This window comes from Ranitomeya variabilis, chromosome 1 (genome assembly GCF_051348905.1).
Source record: "Ranitomeya variabilis isolate aRanVar5 chromosome 1, aRanVar5.hap1, whole genome shotgun sequence".
Taxonomy (NCBI): domain Eukaryota; kingdom Metazoa; phylum Chordata; class Amphibia; order Anura; family Dendrobatidae; genus Ranitomeya; species Ranitomeya variabilis.
The window spans coordinates 51,753,794-51,781,099 of NC_135232.1; the positions used below are offsets into that span (position 1 = coordinate 51,753,794).

Genomic DNA, 27,306 nt, shown 5'->3' on the forward strand with positions numbered 1-27,306 from the left:
ATTGTACAGTATGGAGCGTCGTGTGTGGCCATTGTACAGTATGGAGCGTCGTGTGTGGCCACTGTACAGTATGGAGCGTCGTGTGTGGCCATTGTACAGTATGGAGCGTCGTGTGTGGCCATTGTACAATATGGAGCGTCGTGTGTGGCCATATTTTTTTGTTCATAATCATTGTTAACGAAACATTGTGATCAGAAGTGCTAAATGGGTGTGGTTGGGGCGTGGCTAGTTGTGAAATGGGTGTGGCCTAAAATTTGCCACTACACGCGCCGCTGACTTTGTCCCTCTTTCCCTTCCCCGAAAGTTGGGAGGTATGCTAATGCCAAACAGCCAATACTGGATAGAAAGTGGTTGTTTCATCGGTATTTTTTGCACCTGTGTTGTTGCCATCATTAATCGGGTCCGCTGCATCCTGCTGGTGTATTTGTTTGGAGGCTTCAGCAGGTAATCATCTCTGCTTTTTTCTCTGTGATTTTTTTTCAATTTTCGGGAGGATTTTTAAGTCCTGTTTTTATGTCTGTGAGCTTTTAGTATGTGTGACTACTAGCTGAATGGCATTCAGGTTACTAAAAGCCCTGATACACAGTAGATAAAAATCAATGGAACCCAGGAATTTCGTCAGGATTGGTCAAACATCCAATGTGTATTGGGGCCTCCTGACTCTCAGGGTATGTGCACACGTCAGGATTTCTTCAGGATTTTATTTTTTTTTTTTTTTGCGGAATTCCCCGATAAAAACGCTATAATACCGCATAAAAAATGCATACATTATGCATCCTATCATTTAGAATGCATTCCGCATTTTTTGTGCAAATGTGTTTTTTTCCGCAAAAAAAAAGCAATCCGGAAAAAGAAGCAACATGTTCATTATTTTTGCAGATTTTTTGCGGATTTCCCATGAATTTGGAGTGTCAGGAGAAAAACGCAAAAATTCCGCAAAAAATCAGCAAAAAAAAATGGCACAAAAATGCGTAAAAAACGCGCAAAAAAAGTATGCGGATTTCTGGCAGAAATGTCCGGATTTTGTCAGGAAAATTTCTGCAAGAAATCCTGACGTGTGCACATACCCTTAAAGGATCCAGCCTGTGGAATGTCAATGGCCGATCCATTAGTTTGACATGGAGATAAACCCCTAGGCCGGGCTGAGCGTTCCTGGGTAGGGTGGAGTCCGGAGAGAGGACTTTAGGGAGGTCGAGATGGACGTGGAAGTCACCTTTCAATTGAGCGTACAGTTTGACCCTCTAATAATGTTCTCCTCCCACGTAAAATACTCACACTAGTGGAGGGCCGTGTGTTAACCTGCAGCCCAAATTTCTTAGAGTAGTAATCGTATAAATGAGGGTCGTTCATGGAGCTGTATGTAGGGAGGGTATCCATGTGCCCATTTTTATATCGATATCCACCAGAGTTGGCGCTCATGGTCCGTGCTGATGAGTAAAAAGAAATGAGTTACTTTATGGTTCCTTACTATCTTATATTATCAGGTTTGTGGGCCGGTCATGATGATTTTCAAATATAGAAAGATGTCTACTTGTCTCACCACTACTTAAGGTCTCCAATGAACCAATGACATATGACTGTTCTCCAACCTCAACACTCCTTCCGCTAACACTTCTCTTGTGCTGCACCTGGAAGGTGCTGGGAAGATTGATAGCTTGGAAAAGTTTCAGTATACCTTGTACTTTATTAAAAAGGGTTTTCTGGGATTTTTCAAAGAATAAGGAAAGTATAAAATAATTAAAAAAAGTAATTATTGCCCCTCTGAATCTCTTGTCGCTCCACCTCTACTGCTTGTGGAAGTGTCCTGTCTACCTGTCACATGACCACTACAGCCAATCACTGGTCTTAGCAGAGACATGAATGGCACATGACTGCAGAAGCTGGGGATCGGTAGAGGAAGATTTAAAGGTTATGAAATGGATATTCCTTTATTTTAAGACATACCTTTATGCTTTTACAACTTTTACACATTCCTGGAAAATCCCTTTGATTTATATCCCTGCTCACTGGGTTTCAGAGTCCAGTAAGAGGTCCTACCCAGTAATTGATGCCTTCTTCCTTATATATACTCCTCCCTGACTGCTGTCAATCACCAAAAGTGACCAGTTTTGGATAATAATTCCCCATTCTGCTGATTGGTGCAGGTCCCCGTGATAGGACCCCCACTGATCAATAAGTTATCACCTATCCTGTTGATAGGTGATGGCTTTTTTTTCACCGGACAACTCCTTTAAACCTATCTTCCAACGCATGCTGGCTTGTGTAATGAGTCGCTCTTGCATCCTAGGACCTTTTACTGTTCCTTGTTCCTCGAAGGTGGGGCTTTGTTTCTATTCATTTGTTAATGGTTGGCAATTAGACAAAGGAACTCTGTATTTCAAAGTTGTTTAAAGAGCCGAAATGGAAAATGAGAAATTAACTAAACGTAGCCCCAGACCTCCCCAATCCATTGACGACTTATTTCTGATGTACAGTAAATATTGACCATTCCAATATGTGAATGACTGTCACATCATACAATGGCTTATCAACCAGCATGTTCATTGCTTTATGGGAGGGTAAGGGCAAACAAAATGTGATTTTTGGCCTTAGATCCCACTCAATTCGATATGATCTGAGCAGCTGCTACTTCTTCCTGCATATGGACTAAAAAATCAAAGGTATTTATCTAGACGGGAGCAGAGAATTACCAGTTCCATGATTAGTTCCTATGCCGATGACAGCAGTTGTGTTATTACCTGCAAACGGAGCCCTCTTACTGAGCACCGACTCCACAGGTCTATGATTGAGGTTCACTTTATATCTCCGTAGGGAGTTTGTCCAATATTCCGATTTGCGAGAATCACTCCACACTGGCTTACCGCGGGGCGGGGAGGTGTCTCTAAACTGAAACCCTGAGAAAGAAGAAGTGAATTGTGAAACTATAGCATCATGAAATGAAGACACAGGAAACAACCTCAAAGATCACTGCTGTTCAGGACCAGGTATGTCTGTACTGATCCTGCGTTACATCCTGCATTATACCCCAGAGCTGCACTCACTATTCTGCTGGTGCAGTCACTGTGTACATACATTACATTACTGATCCTGAGTTACATCCTGTATTATACTCCAGAGCTGCACTCACTATTCTGCTGGTACAGTCACTGTGTACATACATTACATTACTGATCCTGTACTGATCCTGAGTTACATCCTGCATTATACCCCAGAGCTGCACTCACTATTCTGCTGGTGCAGTCACTGTGTACATACATTACATTACTGATTCTGAGTTACATCCTGTATTATACTCCAGAGCTGCACTCACTATTCTGCTGGTGCAGTCACTGTGCACATACATTACATTACTGATCCTGTACTGATCCTGAGTTACATCCTGCATTATACCCCAGAGCTGCACTCACTATTCTGCTGGTGCAGTCACTGTGTACATACATTACATTACTGATCCTGAGTTACATCCTGTATTATACTCCAGAGCTGCACTCACTATTCTGCTGTTGCAGTCACTGTGTACATACATTACATTACTGATCCCGAGTTACATCCTGTATTATACCCCAGAGCTGCACTCACTATTCTGCTGGTGCAGTCACTGTATACATACATTACTGATCCTATACTGATCCTGAGTAACAACCTGTATTATACCCCAGAGCTGCACTCACTATTCTGCTGGTGCAGTCTCTGTGTACATACATTACATTACTGATCCTGAGTTACATCCTGTATTATACTCCAGAGCTGCACTCACTATTCTGCTGGTGCAGTCACTGTGTACATACATTACATACATTTATTGCTCTAATTGCTTTTCAACTGAAATTAAAAATGTAATTAAATATGCTAATTAGGTTGCTTGGTGCACCCTTGGTGTGGCTAAGACGCTCAGTGCACCTTTCCCCTGGTTTTGCATTCCCTGCCTCCCTCACTGGTGATTGACAGCTCCTGTTCTCTTAAGCTTTTTCTGCAGATAGCGCTCGCTCCAGGCAAGGCAGCGCTGTTAATCACCAGTGAGAGAGACTGGGCATGAAAACCCAGTGGAACAGTGCACTGAGCCTCTTGGTCACACCCACAATGCACTGAGCCTCTTGGTCACAGCCACAGTGCACAGAGCCTCTTGGTCACAGCCACAGTGCACTATCCCTTATGGTCACACCCACAGTGCACTGAGCCTCTTGGTCACACCCACAATGCACAGAGTCTCTTGGTCACACACACAGTGCACTGAGCCTCTTGGTCACACCCACAATGCACAGAGTCTCTTGGTCACACCCACAGTGCACTGAGCACCTTCATTAACATGTTTGATTAAACTCCATTTTCTGCATAATGGAGGCAGCGATTAGAGCATTAAAGGTGCACTTTTTATAAGGGCTGTATTGTCTGTAAGTCTATGTGCTTAGTTTATACTGTCAGTTCCAGTGGTGACACTCCCTTTAAAATTTTTGACAAGAATATTTTTTGTGTTATTTCCCTTTTATTGATATCTTACCAGTAGCAGGACGGATCCGTGGCACTGTGGCAGCAGGGTAGACATCTCGGGGTCTGACAGCCCCAAAAGATCCAGGAGCGTTTTGTGGCTGTAGAATGCCGGTGACCGAGGGCGAAGAGTTATAATACTGGACCTGTGTCGGCATTTTCAGGATTTTGATAATTTAATATCCGTCTTCTTCCTAGAACAGATTTTATAAATGATAGTAACTCTAACAGGATTGTCTTCTATTAACTGACAGCAAGCAGAGATCCTGAACACGGTGAGGAATACAGTATGTGAAGGGACAGTACAGGGATCTTTCTAAGGGTTTATTCACACACTGTGTTTTCACCAAGTTTTGAACCATGAAGGCATTTTTTTCAAATCTGCAGCTCTTGAAATCCCTCAGCGTTTTTCACTCATTAAATGAATAAGAAAAAAAAACACAAGTAAGAAAAACATCAAGAACGCACGTGAAAATGTGACGAAAACCAGTGTATTTTATGTAGCGTTTTTCTGACAATACTCTGGTTATAGGTGCAGAAAAATCTGCAAATACTCAGCGTGTGCACATACCCTGATAATCTTTCCACACCAAGGCCAGCAAAGATGACAAGGAGGCATCCCCTATGTCTAGGAGAAAGAAGGTTTAGTCATCATCACAGACTGCGATTCTTTACTGAGCAATCAGTGAGACTATAGATTCTTTACCGTATGAGCAGTAATATTATGGATTATTTACTGTGCGAGCAGTAATATTATGCCTTATTTACTGTGCAAGCAGTGAGATTATGGATTCTTTACTGTATGAGTAGTGAGATTATGGATTCTTTACTGTATGAGTAGTGAGATTATGGATTTTTTACTGTGTGAGCAATAATATTAAGGATTCTTTACTGAATGAGTAGTGAGATTATGGATTCTTTACTGTGCGAGCAGTGAGACTATGGATTCTTTACTGTATGAGTAGTGAGATTATGGATTCTTTACTGTGTGAGCAGTGAGACTATGGATTCTTTACTGTGTGAGCAGTGAGACTATGGATTCTTTACTGTATGAGTAGTGAGATTATGGATTCTTTACTATGAGAGCAGTGAGACTATGGATTCTTTACTGTATGAGTAGTGAGATTATGGATTCTTTACTGTGTGAGCAATAATATTATGGATTATTTACTGTATGAGCAGTGAGATTATGGATTCTTTACTGTGTCAGCAGTAATAATATGGATTATTTTCTGTATGAGCAGTGAGATTATGGATTCTTTACTGTATGAGTAGTGAGATTATGGATTATTTACTGTGTGAGCAGTGAGACTATGGATTCTTTACTGTATGAGTAGTGAGATTATGGATTCTTTACTGTGTGAGCAATAATATTATGGATTATTTACTGTATGAGCAGTGAGATTATGGATTCTTTACTGTGTCAGCAGTAATAATATGGATTATTTTCTGTATGAGCAGTGAGATTATGGATTCTTTACTGTATGAGTAGTGAGATTATGGATTATTTACTGTGTGAGCAGTGAGATTATGGATTCTTTACTGTGTGAGCAGTGAAATTATGGATTCTTTACTGTATGAGTAGTGAGATTATGGATTCTTTACTGTATGAGTAGTGAGATTATGGATTATTTACTGTGCGAGCAGTGAGATTATGGATTCTTTACTGTATGAGTAGGGAGATTATGGATTCTTTACTGTGCGAGAAGTGAAATTATAGATTCCTTACTGTGTGAGCAGTAAGACTATGGATTCTTTACTGTGTGAGCAGTAATATAGATTATTTACTGTGTGAGCAGTGAGATTATAGATTTTTTACTGTATGAGTAGTGAAATTATGGATGCTTTACTGTGCGAGAAGTGAGATTATAGATTCCTTACTGTATGAGTAGTGAAATTATGGATTCTTTACTGTGCGAGAAGTGAGATTATAGATTCCTTACTGTATGAGCAGTGAGATTATGGATTCCTCACTTTGTAAGTGGTAAGACTATGGATTCTTTACTATAAGGGCAGTGAGATTATGGATTCTTTACTGTGTGAGCAGTGAGAGTATAGATTCTTTACTGTATGAGTAGTGAGAATATAGATTCTTTACTGTATGAGCAGTAATATTATGGATTCTTTACTGTGCGAGCAATGAGACAATGGATTCTTTACTGTATGAGTAGTGAGATCATGGATACTTTACTGTGTGAGTGGTAAGATCATGGCTTCTTTACTGTGCGAACTAGTGAGATTATAGATTGTTTACTGTATGAGTAGTGAGATTATGGATTCTTTACTGTATGAGTAGTGAGATTATAGATTGTTTACTGTGAGTAGTGAGATTATGGAATATTTACTGTATGAGCAGTAAAATTACGGATTCTTTACTGTACGAGCAGTGAGATTATTTATTCTTTACTGTATGAGAAGTGAGATTATGGATTCTTTACTGTGCGTGCCATGAGATTATGGATTTTCTACTGTATAAGCAGTAATATTATGGATTCTTTACTGATGAGTAGTCAGATTTTGGATTTTTACTGTGCAAGCAGTAATATTATGGATTCTTTACTGTATGAGCAGTAATATTATGGATTCTTTACTGTATGAGCAGTAATATTATGGATTTGTTGTGGTATAAGCAGTGAGATTATGGATCCCTTAATGTGTCAGCGGTAAGATTATGGATTATTTACTGTTCGAGCAGTGAAAAACCAATCTTAATGAACCTTTATTTTTGGGTTAAAAGTTGTAAGTTCAGAGATGTGTGTTTTTGATAGAGAGCTGCAATATAAATGTAGAGTGGATATGATAAATTCTGCTGCCTGCAGCCACCACTAGAGGGAGCTCTGGAGCTTACTACTGACTGGGGGCTCCAATGTATATGCAAAGAGCTCCACCTAGTGGTAGAGAAAAGCAGCAAGAATTTGTATCCTATTACTGACTTATATTTGGACATGAGAAATTATCCAGATTTATTTGCATTTGTAAACTGCCACCTTTGTCAGCTAAACCAATGTACACATTTATCTGCCAAACTCTCTGTAGAACAGTCAAAATACAAGGGATCAAGTCCCTCTGGTTAATCTAGCCTGACCACATACCTGTACACTACCCCAATGTACACAAGGATCATTCACAGAAACACACAACAGTTCTGCTGGTCAGTTTCCAAAAATTCATATTCCAGGAATAAGCAGTATGCAAGATTTGGTATAGAAGTAGTGTAATAAAGGGTCTGCGGCCTTTGCCGAAAAAAAAAGAAAAAAGACTACCATGTGATTAGTCACCTGTCATGCTTACAAAGGTTTAGGGGAAGCCAGAGGAAATCTATCCAAAAATTTATCCCAGCAGATGCCCATCAGCAGAACATGTCGCGTCTACTGAAAACTTTATCTCCGTCATTGTTGATGAGGGTTGAGATTTCCAGATGTTTCACCAATTCCAATTTAAAAAAAAAAATTGCTAAATTCTTATACAGATATACTCCAGTTTCCCCATACCGTCCCTTCACTGGAGGGATTTGTGTATGTCTGAAAATTAGGTGCAATTTATGTGACATTTTTCGACTTTTTGCATTAAAAAGTTGCCGAAAAGATTAAAGACAAGAAAAAAAAAGCATATTTTATTTGGACAAAAAAAGTCACGAACCACGAATGCCATTTTGGTGCAAAGAAAAAGTAAAGTAATACAATAACATTAAAAAAAAAACCTGAATTAACCCCCCCCCACAAATGATGAATCAAACCCTTAAAGGGAATGTGTCAGTAGGATCAACCCTCTACGTCTATATGGACATGTAGGTCATAGGAAGCTGAATGAAATGATACCTTGATATCTGTGATCTGATGTTTTATCCCAGAGGAATCCGTGATTTTCTTAATATGTAAATGAGCTGTTAAGATCTATGGGCCGGACATAGATCTCCCCGAGAATATGTAATTCTATGGGATAAGTGGTTACAAAAGTTTTCTGATAACATTTATTTCTTTGTAATAGTAGGATCAGACGCTGCAAATCCAAACGATCAGATGTCAATATTACCTATCCCTCTAATGAACAGGAGGCTAGGTACAGCTTAGATACCCCCGGCCCATTACCTTGAAGGTCGGTGATGGTGGGAGATCAGACCCTGGAGGTGAGCAGCCCGGCAGCAGGCGGCATTACACTGTCCGGGCTCGTAGCCCATAGAAAAGTCCTAATCGCTTCACAACAACGTTCGGTGTTGTCATCTCTCCTTGGAGACACAGTTTCTCCTCGGGACGGTAACCAGCGTTCCCTATAGGGGCGCACGCGACACCAGCAAACATCACGCTGCTTAACTCTCACATCACTGGAGCCTGCAGATTGCATTTTCACACTTTGGTTATGTTTTTTAGTTTTTGTAGGTATTGGGGGATATATGACTTTTTCATAGCTTTTTATTACATAGCTTGAGGGAGGTAAATTTACTAGGGATGAGCGAACGTCCTCGGTTATCACTCGAGTATCACACAGTCCTCGGATGTGCTCGTTACTCAGTGAATAATTGGCGGTGCTCGATGTAAAAGTAGAATCCCCGCCCTCCATCTTTGGCGCCTATTATGCAGTGAAAAAGCATACGGGGATTGCTTGTGAGTCACTGTAATGCCGTAGCCATCTTGGTTGTGGCATTACTGTGATTGGCTGGCCGTGTGACATCAGAGGTTATAAAAGGTCAGGCGCTGCCCAGCTCGGCATACTAACGCCACTGCACAGCTCTGTGACACTTCGTATTGGAGGGTGAAAGTGCTTGTCCAGGCTGTGTGTGCACAGTGTAACACATTAGAGGTATATCTATTTATACAATTGCCTTGTAATGTTTTAATTTCCTCTTCTGTCCAGATGTCACCGTATCCCAGAATTCCAAGCGGAGGAAGTTCACTGACCGCCATATTGGGACACCCAAGTGATGGGAGTCTCAATATGGAAACTGCTGCTGGTAACAACCTATTGCGCAGTACCACCAGCGGAACACCGTCGCACCACACACACTCTATACGCTGTACGCACCACAAACACACACTGTATACGGCGTACGCACCACACACACACAGTATACTTTGTATGCACCACACACACTCTACATGCCGTACGCACCACACACACAGTATACGTTGTATGCACCACACACACACACACACACTCTACATGCCGTACGCACCACACACACACACTCACACTCTATACGCCGTATGCACCACACTCACACTCTATACGCCATATGCACCACACTCACACTCTATACGCCGTATGCACCACACTCACACACACAGTATACATTGTATGCACCACACACACACACACACTCTACATGCCGTACGCACCACACACACACAGTATACGTTGTATGCACCACACACACACACACACACACACTCTACATGCCGTACGCACCACACACACACACTCACACTCTATACGCCGTATGCACCACACTCACACTCTATACGCCGTATGCACCACACTCACACACACAGTATACGTTGTATGCACCACACACACACACTCTACATGCCGTACGCACCACACACACACACACAGTATACGTTGTATGCACCACACACACACACACTCTACATGCCGTACGCACCACACACACACAGTATACGTTGTATGCACCACACACACACACACACACACTCTACATGCCGTACGCACCACACACACACACTCTATACGCCGTATGCACCACACTCACACTCTATACGCCGTATGCACCACACTCACACTCTATACGCCGTATGCACCACACTCACACACACAGTATACGTTGTATGCACCACACACACACACTCTACATGCCGTACGCACCACACACACACACACAGTATACGTTGTATGCACCACACACACACACACTCTACATGCCGTACGCACCATACACACACACACTCACACTCTATACGCCGTATGCACCACACTCACACACACAGTATATGTTGTATGCACCACACACACACTCTATATGCCGTACGCACCACACACACACACACACTCACTCACACAGACACTCATACAGCCACTTGCACGGTACCACCAGCGGAACACCGTCGCGAACACGCCGCCGTCGGGATCAGCCAAATGATTCATTGACTGCCGCCATCTTTGTACAGGAGAAGCGCATGCGTAGTTTTAGGCTGTGTGCACACGTTCAGGATTTTTCACTTTTTTTTGCGGTTTTTCGCTATAAAAACGCCATAAAACCACGAAAAAAAACACATACATTAAGCATCCTATTATTAGAATGCATCCGCAATTTTTGTGCACATGTTGCGGTTTTTTTTTCCGCGGCAGAATCACATTCCGGGAAAAAATGCAGCATGTTCATTCTTTGTGCGGAATCGTGGAGATTCCGCACACATAGGAATGCAGTGATCCGCTTACTTCCCGCATGTGGCTATGCCCACCATGCGGGAAGTAAGTGGATCATGTGCGGATGGTACCCAGGGTGGAGGAGAGGAGACTCCTCCAGGCCCTGGGAACCATATAATTATTAAAAAAAAAAGAATTAAAATAAAAAATCGCGATATTCTCACCTTCCGGCGTCCCTGGCAATCTTCCCGCTCTTCGCGATGCTTCCGTTCCCAATAATGCATTGCGAAAATGACCTGTGATGGTGTAGCGGTCTTGTGAGACCCACGTCATCACAGGTCATTGCTGCAAAGCATCACTGGGAACGGAAGCATCGCGAGGAGTGGGAAGACTGCCGGGGACACTGGAAGGTGAGAATATCACGATTTATTATTTTTTTTTATTATTTTTAACGTTCTATCTTTTTACTATTGATGCTGCATAGGCAGCATCAATAGTAATACGTTGGTCACACTTGTCAAACACTATGTTTGACAAGTGTGACCAACCTGTCAATCAGTTTTCCAAGCAATGCTAGAGATCGCTTGTAAAACGCTAGTGTTTAGCGGGAAAACGCAAGCCAATTCCACATGCGTTTTACCTGCGGCAGGAGTGGCGGAATTTCCGCGGCAATTCTGCAACATGTGCACTTAGCCTTAATGTGACCGCCGCTATCTGCACAAAGATGGTGGCGGTCTGATTTACTGCGCCTGTGCGAATTACATGCAGGTGCAGTGAATCATTCGGCTGATCCCGACAGCAGATGCTCGACGTGTCTACAGGCAGAGGAAGCCGGTCACATTAAAGGGGTTTTCCCATGAACGAAAGTTCATTTAAAAAATTGTCTGTTTCTGACCGTGTACGGAACATACCACAACTCCTGGGCAGGGGAGGAAGCAAAAGACAATACTCACATTACAGCAGGGGATCACAGTGGATTCATTTTGTGAGGTAAAATATTTCACTGACTGTTTTAAAAAAATATATATTTTATCAATCATCATATTATACAGCACTGTGTGCTTACAATTGCTCCTTTTGCCTTTCTACCCAGATAATTCTTCTCTTTTCCATTAGATCTATGAGCTCACGTGATTAAAAACTGAGTAGCTGAATGCTTCTAATCTCTATATAAAAACAGGAGGTCAATCTTCCTGTTTGAGTCAGCAGTCACTGCAAAAATAATAAAAGCAGGAACAAGAGACTTCCTGTTTCTATATAGAGCAAAGAGAAGAATTCACTGGGTATAAAGGTAAATGAGCAATTGCAAGTACACAGAGCTGTATAATATGATGACTGCAATATATTAAGAGGATAAAAACTTTGATGGGAGGAAGAGGACAAAGAGGATGAGAAGGAGGAGGAAGTGGAGGAGGAGGAGGCGGAAGGCTTCTTTAATAAATGATTTATAGTCATTTTCAATGTTCCTAGAATGAAAAAAAGACTTTTTCAGATTTTATTTTTTTCTTGCCTTCATATGTTCCTTTTGGTGCTGCTGCTAATCTGCGCTGTTAGAGATAGGCACTGGCATACCTCCCAACTTTTGAAGATGGGAAAGAGGGACAAAGTTTGCGGCGCGCGAAGCGCGCCGCGGCAAATTTTAGGCCACGACTCTGACCACACCCATTCATAATTAGTCACACCCATATCCACGTCCCAAGCACACCCATTTAGCACTGCTGATCACACTGTTTCATATACAATAGTTATAAACAAAAAAATATGGCCACACAGTGCTCCATACTGTATAATGACCACACATGATGCCCCATACTGTATAATGGCCACACATGACGCTCCATACTGTATAATGAACACACATGACGCTCCATACTGTATAATGACCGCATGCATACTGTATAATGGCCGCACATGATGCTCCATACTGTATAATGACCGCACATGATGCTCCATACTGTATAATGACCGCACATGATGCTCCATACTGTATACTGGCTGCACATGATGCTCCATACTGTATACTGGCCGCACATGATGCTCCATACTGTATACTGGCTGCACATGATGCTCCATATTGTATAATGACCGCACATGATGCTCCATACTGTATAATGACTGCACATGATGCTCCATACTGTATTATGACCCCACATGATGCTCCATACTGTATTATGGCCACAGTTCTCCATACTGTATAATGACATACAGGCACGCAGCTCACACACATGCAGCATCACACACACAGTATCACACATACACACGCAGAATCACAAACGCAGCTCACAAACACATGCAGCTTTGACACAAATGCATCACACATGCAGCCATCACACACACACACAGCCATCACACACACACGCAGTCATCACACACACACACACGCAGCCATCACACACACACACGCAGCCATCACACACACACACGCAGCCATCACACACACACCCCCAGCCATCACACACACACCCCCAGCCATCACACACACACCCCCAGCCATCACACACACACACACAGCCATCACACACACACCCAGCCATCACACACACACACCCAGCCATCACACACACACACCCAGCCATCACACACACCAGATACCTCATACACACATGACACACACACAAATGCAGCATCACACATCTCACACACACACACACACACACACACACACACACTCCTCTGTGGTGCAGGGGCGGCTGATCTGTCCATGATGTGCACTGCAGCTCTTCAGTTTCTCCGGCTGCTCACAGCTCTGCACTGTCCCGGCACCTCCCCCGTCTCTCCTTCTCTGCCGGGATAGCAGCTAAGAGCAGGAGACGCCGGAGCTCCGTGCACACACAGGAGGAAGTGAGTCGCTGACCTCTCATCTTGATCGCTGCTGGCTCTCTTCCTCCGCGTGGCAGCGCCGCACAAACAGGGGGCGGGGGCGGGATCGGTCGGGAGGAGACCCAGCATGTATAAGAAAAAAAAAACAGCCACAAACCTAAGCTACTCAGGTGCCGCCCCCTGCATTGTCCCTGCCCTAGGCACGTAGTGCGGGACATTAGTGTCCCGCCCGGGATCCCGGGGCTGACTGTCAAAATCAGGACAGTCCCGCGGGATCCGGGACGGTTGGGAGGTATGGGCCACTGCCACTGGACAGAATGAGTTTCCTTCCCCCTCTGGCAGCTGAGAATATAATTCCTTCCTGCTTCCAATGTAAAGGGAGTCTTCTCAGCTATGCTACAAGCAACTTTAGCTTCTCTGCTCCTTTTTATGACAAGCAGGCAGAAAGCTGTTTCTGTTGGTTGCCCTGCTGTGATCACTGAGAACTGGCCATGGGTAGAGACATTGAGCATGTGTGTCCTCCATCACTCAGCTCGTTAGGTGGATGTGTATAATGCTATACACTATGAACACCAGGTGGCGCCATGCTATGTAAGCCACTGTCAGAAATTTTCACTGGATGTTGTTATGATGGTGGTAATTCCCATTTAAAAGTCATATTAGCTCAAGTTTTCAACTTCTCAAGATAAAAACGAATTTATCTTACAGCAAGCAAAGATCTTGAAAATGACGAGGAAGTGAAACAATATTAGAAAGTTTTTGATTATACATTGATTAAAGAGTAGCCGCCATTTTCTTTGGAGGGAGGGTGGAGTAATAAATCAATAGTACACAGAAAATAATAAACGTAATATCTTATCAGAGAAATCCGCTTCTTTCTCATTCAGGACTGATCATGATGATGCGTCCCATTACCGAGATAGGAGATGACAGTTGGTGCTCATGAAGTTATATGGGGAGGAGGAGGGAGGAGCTAGTGGAACACACAGACATTCTGCGGCAAGTTCTCCTGAAATGGCAGTTACAGTTTAACCCCTTAACCCCCGGGGGCCATTTTCCATTTTTGCATTTTCATTTTTTGCTTCCCTGTTGTTCAGGTTCTTTTTTAATTAAGTGGTGAAAAAAAAAATCCAAAGTTTGTTAAAAAAAATAAAAATGGCGCCATTTTCCAATACCCGTAGTGTCTCCGTTTTTCATGATCTGGGGTTGGGTGAGGGCTTATTTTTTGTGCACCAAGCTGACATTTTTATTGATACCATTTTGGTGTACATACAATATTTTGATCGTCTGTTATTGCATTTTATTGCAATGTAGTGGCGACCAAAGAAACGTAATTCTGGCATTTTGACTTTTTTTCTCATTACGCCGTTTAGCGATCAGGTCAAGTATTTTTTATAATGATAGATCGGGCGATTCTGAACTCGACGATACCAAATATGTGTATGTCTGACTTCATTAAAATTGTTTTATTTTGAATGGCGAGAAAGGGGGGTGATTTGAACTTTCATATTTTTTCAATTTTTTTTATATTTTTAAAATATTTTTTTTTATACTTTTAGCATTCTTTAATAGTCTCCATGGGAGACTAGAAGCTGCAGTTTTCCGATCGGCTCTGCTACATACAGGCGATAATCAGATCGCCTCTATGTAGCAGAAAGGCTCACTTGCTATGAGCGCTGACCACCAGCAATCTGGCTAATGCAACCATAGAGGTCTGCTGGAGACCTCTGGTGGTCATGCCAACCCATCGGTGACCCGCGATCATGTGACGGGGTCACCGTTGGGCGGGATTTCAAGCGCGCTTCCCATAAGTGCGAGTTAAATGCCGCTGTCAGAGATTGACAGCGGCATTTAACTGGTTAACAGCGGCGGGTGGATCGCGATTCCACCTGTGGCTGTTAGAGGCACATGTCAGGTGTTCAAAACAGCTGACATGTGCCTGGAAAGATGTGGGCTCAGCGCCGGAGCCCACATCAAAGGTAGGAAGTCCGACATCAGCGTACTATTACGCCCGATGTCAGAAAGGGGTTAACTCTTTCACGACGCTGCTAATTTCCATTTTTTTTCCTCCTGCTTCCCAGAGCCATAACTTTCTTATTTTTCTGTCCCCATAGACGTATGAGGGCTTTTTTTTGCAGTACGAATTGTACTTTTGAATGGCACCATTTATTTTACTACATAGTTTACTGAAAACCTGGAAAAATAACAAATGGGGAGAAATTGTGAACAAAAATATAATGCTGACATTGTTTTTTGGGAATTGTTTTTATGGAGTACATTGTTTGGTAAAAATGACCTTACAATATGATTCTCCACGTCATTACAATTACGGCGATACCAAACATGTACAATTTTTTAATTATTTTAGTGGTGGAAAATAAATAAATTGGGGAGTTAAGTCGCCATTTTCTGTGTCCTGCAAATTTTTTATTTTCCTGCTGATGGAGCTCTGTGAGATCTTATTTTTTGCGGGACGAGATGATGTTTTTATTGATACCATTTTGGGGTATATATGACATTTTGATGGCTTGTTACAGCATTTTTTGTGTTAAAAAAAACTCCACAATTTTGGCAATCTTGAATTTTTTTTAGTGTATTTTCATATTTTGATGGATGGGACTTTTCTGAATATGGAGATACCACAGCCAGTGTTTCAAGGGAGTTTCTCGATGACAGGCACGGGGTTATTAACCCCTTCCTGACAAAGGATAATATGGAGCAGCTCAAGAAGTGATCCCACTCCTTACTGGCGAGGTGCCGGCTGTGTTATACAGCGATTGGACCCATGGTCATGGCCGCCAAGAGCCTATTGAAGATTTCCGTCGCTGCCATGTTGATGGTTTTATATTCGGCTTCATACGAGACCAGTAATTTAACCATATACTGCTATACCGAAAGAGTAACAAAACTTTCTTCTTAGTTTTGCATGCACTTTATTCCAGGTCCTGAGACCCCCCCCCACTAATTCCACAATAGACCCCCAGAAGTGCGCTGCTCAGCAGATTGCAGCACACAGCACCGATCTTTGCTCACACGCAGACCAGAGTTCAGAAATTAGAATTTGGCAGATTTGCTTAAATTCAGTCAGACATTATTAAATAAAGGGTCCGTTAGGGATGGAGACATTATTACAGGACGGGACCAGGATGGAGGGGACATTATTACAGGACGGGACCAGGATGGAGGGGACATTATTACAGGACGGGAACAGGATGGAGGGGACATTATTACAGGACGGGACCAGGACGGGACCAGGATGGAGGGGACATTCATCGTAAGAAGATGGGAGGCCCCGAACCTACCGCGACGCCCATCGGTACCGGGACCGCCCCTGGGTGAGTATAATCTAACCTCTTTTTCTCATCTTTCAGGATACATCAGGGGCTTATCTACAGCATTACAGAATGCTGTAGATAAGCCCCTGATGCTGGTGGGCTTAGCTCACCTTCGATTTTGGGGGTGACAGGTTCCCTTTAAAGTCTCGATGTCCCGAGCCTGACGAATAGCCAGCACGAATAGCTCAATGGATGCTGCAAACAGGAGAGGAGACAAGTTTCACCCCTACCTGAGCACCACCACCAACCCAAACCCTTTCCTCTTCGCAAAGGAAAAGGTTGTGATATATCCAAGTTAGTTGTTATTTTTACTCTAGGAGAATCATATAATAGTTTAACCCAAGTACAAAAATCGGGACCAAGCTTGAGGTCCATTAGTAGTGAATGCAAAGATTCACACTCAGCAAAGACTTTACATATATTCAAGGACATAAAAAAACGGGAGAAGAATCATCACGGGCAGCTACTACATATAAGAATAACCGTTGAATGTTTATGTCTGTCATTTACCAGGAATAGATGTATTAATGATGACAGAACACGAATCAATCTCAAAACAAAAATTTTAGCTAGAATTTTGATATTCATGGACCTTGGATTTGCCTTTCGACTGACCATTTGTATAACTCCTTTTGCCTTTGACGTACTCTAACTTTAGTTACTAGACCCTGGACTTTGCCCTTGACTATCCGTTTGTCTTATCCCTCTGTCTTTAATGTTCCTTTGTGGCTTTTGACCTTGGACCTCTTGACCACTCTACCTCACTGCTAGGCCGTGAGTAGTGACTGGCGTCACACAAATCACAACTAGTCTTGTACCAATTCCCTACCAAACCATCAGTTCCAGAAGTTTTCCCAGAAGGTATTGCTATAATTGCATCTTCTATCTCTTCTTCACTAATCAGGGCATCTAGTGCCTCTGATAGCTTATGGGACAAGCACCAACCGGGAAGACGGGATAGAAAGGAGTCCACCACCTGAGTGACATGGTCACATTTAGAAGTGTATAAATCTTGATAAAAATTCTGAAAGTGTCATTAATCATATGAGGGTCGGTGTATGCAATTCCACAATTGGATTCCTGATACACGGAATGGATAAAGCATGAACCAAGTGAGTCATTTTGGTTAAAGGTTCGCTCACATCAGAGTGCAATGTGAGAAAACCTCGGATTGCACTCGCTACAATCTTAGTAATTTAGGCATCTGCAAGTTTTTCCTCACCTGTAATTGGGGTGAGAAAAAATTTGCCGTGTAAAACGGACGATACTCAGCAATGAATGTCAATGGGTGTGAGAAAAAAAAAAATCACACGGCACATGCATCCAGATGTAGCTGAGTTGGGCTCGTCATGGGATAAATTGATTATTAGCAGACAGGTAACGATATATTTGCTTTTTTATTTTTCTTTGGATATTAATAAGTGGGTAAAAGAGGGTCGAGTTTTTATTTCAAATAAAAGACTTTACTTTGTGTTTGTCTTTATTACATTTGACTATGGGATTAGTAATGGGGTGTCTTATAGATGCCTCTCGATTACTAACCCCTGGCCTTGATGTCAGCAGCCATAAAACAGCTGACATCAACCCCAATACTATTACCCACTTGCCACTGCACCAGGGTAAGTGGGAAGAGTGGAGGCTAAGCTCCAGAATTGGCGCATCTAATGGATTTGCCCCATTTCTTGGGCAGCTGAGGGCTGATGTTCTAAGTCTGGGAGGGGGCCAATATCCATATCCCTTCTTAGGCTATTAATAACAGCCCGCAACTGTCTGCTTAGCCTTGGTTATTAATAATAGGGGGGGACCTTATTTCATTTTTTTGGGGAGGGGGTGAAATATGGGAAAATGATATCTACTTGATATAATTTTCCTATCAGGCCATAAAGGGAAGTGAAATACACCTCAGTCAATGGGACCTCATTATCCAGTGAAGGCACTTCCTTGAAGAGAGACGATCAATGGTTTTCTTTAATTAACCCAAGCAACAAGGCCTTTGAAGCTCTCTCCAGGGGGGTAAAGCATAGACCATGTGTCCCCAGCAATTATCACAGGGGTGTGAATTCGTGTGCAGGACCAGCCAAACTGGATTCCTTTGTCTGACTTAAGCCACATGCAGACTTCGCAGCATCACAGATACCAGCAAAGCTCTGAGATATTGAATCTGGAAAATGACCTATAATAACAGAATGTAATATTGCTGAGCCTAGCCGAGCACATACCGGTAATTGGAATCTGCATTCTTTTCCCCACAAGACCATACCAGGTAGCTACCCCTAGCACTCTGCGTTATTGAGTTACCAAGCATAGCTACCAGGAATTAAATACAGTAGCTGTATTTGGCCTGACTGCACAGATAAAATCCAGCAGAACCCATTGGCACTGCTGCTGTTCCATATGGACCTTTGGGCAGAAAGTTATAGGCCATCCACGGTTTTGACTGGAAAATCATACGCTCAGATACGGGAGGCGGCCCAGCCCAGGGGTGGGCGCAGCGTGTGGGAGGGAGCAGCCTAGGAGATATTAGGCAGCTCCTCATTTTCTACTGGCAGGAGGCCCGTTACCTGACGTGGCCAGGGAATCACATAACTAAGATTTGGACCAGTGATCCATCAACGCGTCCCTGTGGTCACATGCTACATAGCACGGTAATTATCCAAAAATGTGCACAAACATATCAATGCTAATAAAGTGGTTCCTTCACCATGAAAGGAGAATCACCAAGGAAGTATAGAGGGGGTGTGTGTGCTTACACTAACCCAAACAATAGATACCTAGTACCATAACACACCACTCAAAGAGAAAGAGTAAAAAAGTAACAAGTTTTATTGAAGTACAATTTTTACAAAATTCATGACAAAATACAAAGTAAGTGGAAAGGATATTTACCCTAGCAGGATGCACAAAAGATGGGATGGAGGCAGTAAATAACTCAGGCTCTGGGGTTATGTTTAGCAAATAAAGCCATAAGCGTGATAACATGCAAAGAAGAATAGCCACATCTCTAAAGTGCAAGGTGCAAATATATAGAGAATTAGTATTAGCATATCATGCCATCAGCGTGGCGACATGCACAGAAAGATAGCCATATCTCTAAAGTGCAGAGTGTAATTACATAGAGAATTAATACAGCAGCTAACACATACCCATGTAGTACGCCTGTCCTCGATCACAGAAAGCCCCTACGTGCATTTTGCGTACCGCTTTATCAAGGGGGAAAAAATAAATTGTGCGTAGCCACCCCTACCACACTGTGTGATTGAGTTACCGAGCATAGCTACCAGGAATTAAATTCAGTAGCTGTATTTGGCCTGACTGCACAGATAAAATCCAGCAGAACACATTGGCACTGCTGCTGTTCCATATGGACCTTTGGGCAGAAAGTTATAGGCCATCCACGGTTTTGACTGGAAAATCATACGCTCAAATACGGGAGGCGGCCCAGCCCAGGGGTGGGCGCAGCGTGTGGGAGGGAGCAGCCTAGGAGATATTAGGCAGCTCCTCATTTTCTACTGGCAGGAGGCCCGTTACCTGAAGCGGCCAGGGAATCACATAACTAAGATTTGGACCTGTGATCCATCAACGCGTCCCTGTGGTCACATGCTACATAGCACGGTAATTGTAACCTATCTGTATCCTACCCTTGTACTACTCTCCTGACTATATACCTGTATATCTGCTTTTATATAATATATACCTGTATATTTCTAGTGTGCCTTTTGGAGATTAAATATAAAATTAATCTTGGGCTGCTCTTTTATCTTGATTCACAAATCCCTACGTCCGCACACTCAATTGGTTATATTATACGCTACCCCAGGGTTGGTTTCTGACCCGATATAAGCCTGTTGTCGGATGGGGCTTGTATATCAAATGAGAAACTGGTGGCAGCATACCGTACTGTGTTAGGGAGGAACCCGGACAGTGACTGCTGGGAGGTTTACATATATATATATTCCCAGCCTGGACTGGTGGTATATATATTCCCCCTCACTGGGAGCACCTCAATAACTCGTACCTGTAAGGGAAGCCTTTCTGGCGACTATTTGCTCTCAGTGCAGTTCCCTGACTGACCTGGAGCAAGTGGTGGTGCCAGAGAGACGATCCCTGCTGGGTCCTTCTCTCCCCTCCCCAGATGTGATTGAAGGCGACACACCCCTTCCCCTGTCCGATCCGTCACAGGGGGTTACCTCTTGTTAATAACCAGTAAAGGTTAAGTAGACAGCTGAGAGCTGATATTAATAGCCCGGAAAGCTCCATGTTTATTACCCTCTTCCCAGATTATAAACATCTGTCCCAAGCTGTCAGCTTTCCCTCAGCTGGTTAAGAAAAATATGGTAAACACCACGCCATTTTCTTCTTTTATTTATTTCATTATTAGCTGAATACATGTCCAGTAAGCTACACAAACACTGCACTAGTTATATATGTGAATGACATCTTTCTATTGTCTATCTATATCTGTAGATAAAATTATTGTATTAGTTAGCAAACTAGCTTGAAATGACAGGGAAGTACTGTATGTAAAAGCTGTTAAAAACGCATTACATACATATGTCATACGGATGCTAGGTGAGGACAAAAAGGATGACGCTCACATGATCTCTCACTCACAATCTCAGATACTTATATCTCAACTACTACATATGCAGATGTGAGCGAACCCTAACGATCAGTATGGGGGTATTATCAGTTCTGTACACGTTAATATAAGGTTATGGTGTGGCGGTATTATTTGTCACATATTGCAATATTGATGGTAATATTGGTGTTGGCACAGTCCTGTTGGTAATGATCAGTATGATGGTATCATTCCATCACTATGTGGTGGTATTATGTGATCATAGTGTGGCGGTACTATATAACCTTATATAGCAGTACTATTGGTACTAAAAGTCTTGCAGTACATGTTGATTTCCTCTAATGTCAAGCAGGGTCACATTTGTAATAGAGACCCCATCTGGTAAAGTGTGTGTGGGGGGGTCTTCATGGGCCTGTGTGCTTTCAAATACCAGAGATGAATTTTAGTTACGTCCGGGTCTGATTTCTGCTGTGGATGTTCTCCATGGTGTGAGATTGAGCTTTTATAAAATCTTTACAGAAAAAGTTTAGATTGCTGAAAGTGTTTGTCCTATAAGGCCACATGGATGTGATATAGGGGGCCCTACATTTGCTCTTGTGGACCCGGCCTGTTTTTACATCATACGGATGGCAAGTCATAGCGATGGACACCATGTAAAGCCAATGTGTGGCTGGAAACAATTACAGCTGGATAATGGGATTGTAATAACGCAGCACATATTTTTTTTAAAGTGCTTTTTCTTCTTGTTTTAACCCTCTGAATCATTGCTGGTGAAAGTGGGGCTCTAATACACCTATTTTTTTTTTTCATTCTATTCCTAAAAAAGTTTAACCCCTTTCTGACCTCAGACGGGATAGTACGTCCGAGGTCAGAACCCCCCGCTTTGATGCGGGCTCCGGCGGTGAGCCCGCATCAAAGCTGGGACATGTCAGCTGTTTTGAACAGTTGACATGTGCTCGCAATAGCGACGGGTGGAATCGCAATTCACCCGCCGCTATTTACTAGTTAAATGCTACTGTCAAACGCAGACATCGGCATTTAACCGGCACTTCCGGCCATCGGGCCGGAAATGATCGCATCGCCGACCCCCGTCACATGATCGGGGATCAGCGATGCGTCTGCATAGTAACCATAGAGGTCCTTGAGACCTCTATGGTTGCTGATGCCAGATTGCTATTAGCGCCACCCTGTGGTCGGTGCTCATAGCAATGCAGGAATTCAGCTACATAGGAGCGATCTAATGATCGCTGCTAAGTAGCTGAGCCTATCGATTTGTGCCAGCTTCTACCATCCCATGGAGGCTATTGAAGCATGGCAAAAGTAAAAAAAAAAAAAAGTAAAAAAAAATGTGAAAAAAATAAAAAAAATATAAAAGTTTAAATTACCCCCCTTTTGCCCCATTCCAAATAAAATGAAAAAATCAAACCTACACATATTTAGTATCACCGCATTCAGAATCGCTCGATATATCAATAAAATAAAAGGATTAACCTGATCGCTAAATGGCATAGTGACAAAAAAAATTTGAAACGCCAGAATTACGTTTTTTTTGGTCACCGCGACATTGCATTAAAATGCAATAACGGGCGATCAAAAGAATGTATCTGCACACAAGTGGTATGAATAAAAACGTCAGCTTGGAACTCAAAAAATAAGCCCTCACCCGACCCCAGATCACGAAAAATGGAGACGCTATGGGTATCTGAAAATGGTGCAATTTTTTTATTTTTTAGCAAAGTTTGAACATTTTTTTCACCACTTAGATAAAAGAGAACCTAGACATGTTAGGTGTCTGTGAACTCGTAATTACCTGGAGAATCACAATGACAGGTCAGTTTTAGCATTTAGTGAACCTAGTAAAAACGCCAAACAAAAAACAAGTGTGGGATTGCACTTTTTTTGCAATTTCACCGCACTTGGATTTTTTTTCCCATTTTCTAGTACACGACATGGTAAAACCAATGATGTCGTTCAAAAGTACAACTCGTTTCGCAAAAAATAAGCCCTCACATGGCCATATGGAGGGAAAAATAAAAAAGTTAAGGCTCTGGGAAGGAGGGGAGCGAAAAACGAACATGGAAAAGCGGAAAATCCCAAGGTCATGAAGGGCTTAATAGATCCTATCCATTGACAGCCAGCAATAATAGTATAAGAAGTACACGCCACAATATTGAAATGGTAGAATGATGAAAATCACAGGATGGATAGACACGACAGGTTACTGATCTGCAAATGATGGAAAAATAGAAACAACATTTTCAATATATCTACATTTATTCTGTCTGGTGTATGAGCCATGGGCAGAAATCCCCACACTAACAGCCTTGACTAGAGGGGTCCGGTTACTGTACATTATCCCGCCGCACACCATCAGAAGGCAATAATACGACATTGGGCTGCAAGTGTCCACTGACCTCACACCACCGCTGTCAAAGGACATCATGGTGCAAAGCTAGGAGGCAATGGAGGCTGGAATGGAGGCCTGTCCTCTATAGCGTTGGGTCCCGATTTTGTCTTGGACAATGATAGCTGGAGACTGGTCTGCAGACCATGTTGGAAATGTATGAATAGGCCTTCACAAGGTAAGGTTACACTACTCCTGGGTGGATGGTGGTGTAATATATTGTAGCTGGACCCCTCTAGTCTTCATTCCACCTGCACTAACATCTCAGCGTTACATTGATTTGATGGTGGAATCAGAGGTGCGGCCATTTTTCCAGTCTCCCAACATGACAATGCCAGGCCACATTTATCTGGTGTTACTGTGTGGCCTAAACGTGTTCCTGTGGCTGGACTTGTCTCCCATCATACACATCTGGCCATCATTGGTCGGTGATTACACAGGAGCTGCCAGCAGCGGATCTTGATGATTTGTCCAAGTGCATTCAGTGGCAGAACCTTCCCAAACGACCATTAATAACCTCACTGATTGCAGTCGAGGCTATAAGTGCCGGGATTTCTTTTCATGAAACTTATACAATAGTCTAAATAAATCAATATTTTTTTGAAAAATGTGTTTCCATTTTTTCATCATTTTTAGGTATTTAACCTGTCTATCCATCCTGTGATTTCCATAAATATACAACTGTTCCTTCTTGATGTTGCAACTTCAATGTTGAGGAGCGTAGATCAAAAAGTGGCATTATACAATGATTTAATAAATTCTTCCAGGTGTGAGGTTTAGCTATTTCTATAGACCACCACTCCCTTATTCCGTCCCCTCCATGCTCCTTACCTGATGATTTCTAGTTCCGTAAAGTTTTTTCTGCTCCTCAAAAGTTACAAAGTTTCAGCTGCATCCAAGAATATTCAGAATCTGTACACAGCGACACCTTGTGGTACACTCGGGGAAGAACAGACCAGCAGTGTTGCCTGCAATGCAGTCACCAGATCATGCACTTATATATATATATATGCAAGTCTGGAGCAAGGGCTGATGCTGGGATCTTCTGTAGGAGCAGGAATCAGGACCCTCCAAGGAAGCAGCAGGCTGTCAGCAGGGATCTCCGGTGCAGTCACATACTGTGTATAGCAGGGGTTGCTAAGGACGCACAGAACAGCCTGAGGGTGTGTACAGGGACTGAGTCACCAGGGATCACAGATCACTACTGATCCTACAGGACACTCTCCTGCAACCACCCAGAATTAGTCTCCGGTTACACCACTATCCCATTACTTCTTTCATCAGGAGCATCTTGCAATTTGTCAGATAATTAAGATTTGAGAATACCTGGTCACCAGTTATGTATTTTCAGCTACATGCAAACATGATTCTACTCTCATTCACAAATTTCCATAGCAATAAACTGGGTGGATTGTTAAATGAATAAGATTCTGCCTTTGTCTGTATATAAATCAAGTGTATTGTGCCAAGTAATGCTCCTAAGAGCGTGGTGGCCCACTCCTGCATGGGGGTCCTCCGGAGGATTCCTTTGTTCTCCGGTGGGCCAGTCCGTGCCTGTATATACAGTATGTGCTCAACCACAGCCACTGGCCCACATAAACATTAGACTGCGGATTTTCCTGCGGTTTCTTCTGCTGATTCCTCTGCGGGTTTTCAACAGCACTTTCCTATTGGTGCATGTTGAAAACCGCTGCGGAATCCGCAGAAAGAAGTGACATGCTCCTTCTTTTTTTCCGCAGCGGTTCCGCAATGAATTTTCCGCATCGTGGGCACAGCGGTTTTTGTTTTCCATACGGTAACATTGTACTGTACCCTGCATGGAAAACTGCTGCGGATCCGCAGCGTCAAATCCGCTGCGGATCCGCAGCAAAAACCGCAAAGTGTGCATGAACCCTAACTGTTTACCAAAACATAGTCAAGATACAGTTATATAATCAATATAGGCTCACAGTGCAGTCTCTCAGCTTTAGTTAGAGTGAGGGTTTAGGAATTACAACTCTTTAATATATAGCTGCCTGTTTTTAAAGGGACCAAAAGTAATTGGACAATGATCTCAAAAGCTCTTTAATGGGCTGCATGGGCTTTCTTTTCCCTCATTTATCCATCATCTGTTAGGCAGGTAAAATGTCTGCCGCTGATTCCAGGTGGTACATTTGAATTTGGAAGCTGTTGCTGTGAACCCACAACATGCGGTTAAAGGAGCTCGCAATGGAAGTGAAACAGAATATAACACCGATGCACAGTGACACCATCTGCAGCAAGTTGATGCTGCAGCTCTCTGGAGGTGGTCTGAGGATTGTCCTTGACTGATCTCACCATTCTTCTTCTCTGCCTTTCTGATGTTTTTCTTGGCCTGCCACTTCTGGCCTTAACAAGAACTGTATCTGTGTTCTTCCATTTCCTTACTATGTTCCTCACAGTGGAAATTGACAAGTTAAATCTCTGAGACAGCTTTTTGTATCCTTCCCCTGAACAACTATGTTGAATAATCTTTGTTTTCAGATCATTTGACAGTTGTTTTGAGGAGCCCATGATGCCACTCTTCAGAGGAGATTCAAACAGGAGAACAACTTGCAAGTGGCCACTTTAAGTAGCTTTTCTCATGATTGCATACACCTGGCTATGAAGTTCAAAGCTCAATGAGGTTACAAAACCAAAAAATGTGCCTTAGTAAGTCAGTAAAAAGTAGGTAGGAGTATTTAAAACAAGAAAATGATAAGGGTGCCCATACTTATGCACCTGTCAAATTTTGTTTGAATGCAGATTGCACATTTTCTGTTAGTACAATAAACCTCATTTCAAGGCAGAAACATTACTGTGTCCAACAGTTATTAGATATATGAAACTGAAATAGCTGTTGCAAAAAAAAAACATTTTTATAAAACATTAAGCTTAAGATTTATAGGGGTGCCCAAACTTTTTCATATGACTGTATTACCCTGATGGCTGTCTATACATTATGGCTTACATCATCCAGGCTCATGTCATAGCCATGCTCCTGTATACTCCTGCTCGTCACAGCTACACTTTGGAGGTGCCTGATTTACTGACGCACAGAACACAGAATGACCGATCATACGGTCAATTCAGTATTTCTTTCCACCAAAGTCTTCAGCCATCACCTATATCATACTCAGGGACGAGGATCTTCTGCGAAACATCTGTACACACATGACGCCACCAGGTGCCATTGCCTTAAAGTCTCAGCAGAGTCTTTTCAATATACCCCATAGAAAATATTGCAGTTCCCGAATACGCCACCAGGGAATGCAATCGCGGTCCTAAATGTTTTAGCTAAAAGTTTTTTTTCTTTTCTAAATAATCACGACACAATGAATAGTTTCAGTTTCCTAACAAGCGTT

At 42.7% G+C, this 27,306-nt stretch overlaps 1 protein-coding gene across 1 annotated transcript in view; it reads right to left on the bottom strand.

The window, feature by feature from the left end:
- Positions 1–24,878, bottom strand: part of LOXHD1 (lipoxygenase homology PLAT domains 1) — a 261,656-nt gene extending 236,778 nt beyond the window's left edge. Inside the window, exons 1-4 of the mRNA XM_077283599.1 lie at positions 24,776–24,878; positions 4,499–4,679; positions 2,739–2,894; positions 1,276–1,427 (exon numbers count right to left, since the gene is read on the bottom strand). Of these exons, the coding sequence (XP_077139714.1) occupies positions 1,276–1,427; positions 2,739–2,894; positions 4,499–4,643 (453 nt within the window). The 5' untranslated portion in view covers positions 4,644–4,679; positions 24,776–24,878. The remainder of the gene's footprint in view (positions 1–1,275; positions 1,428–2,738; positions 2,895–4,498; positions 4,680–24,775) is intronic.
- Between the last annotated feature and the right edge of the window lie 2,428 nt (positions 24,879–27,306).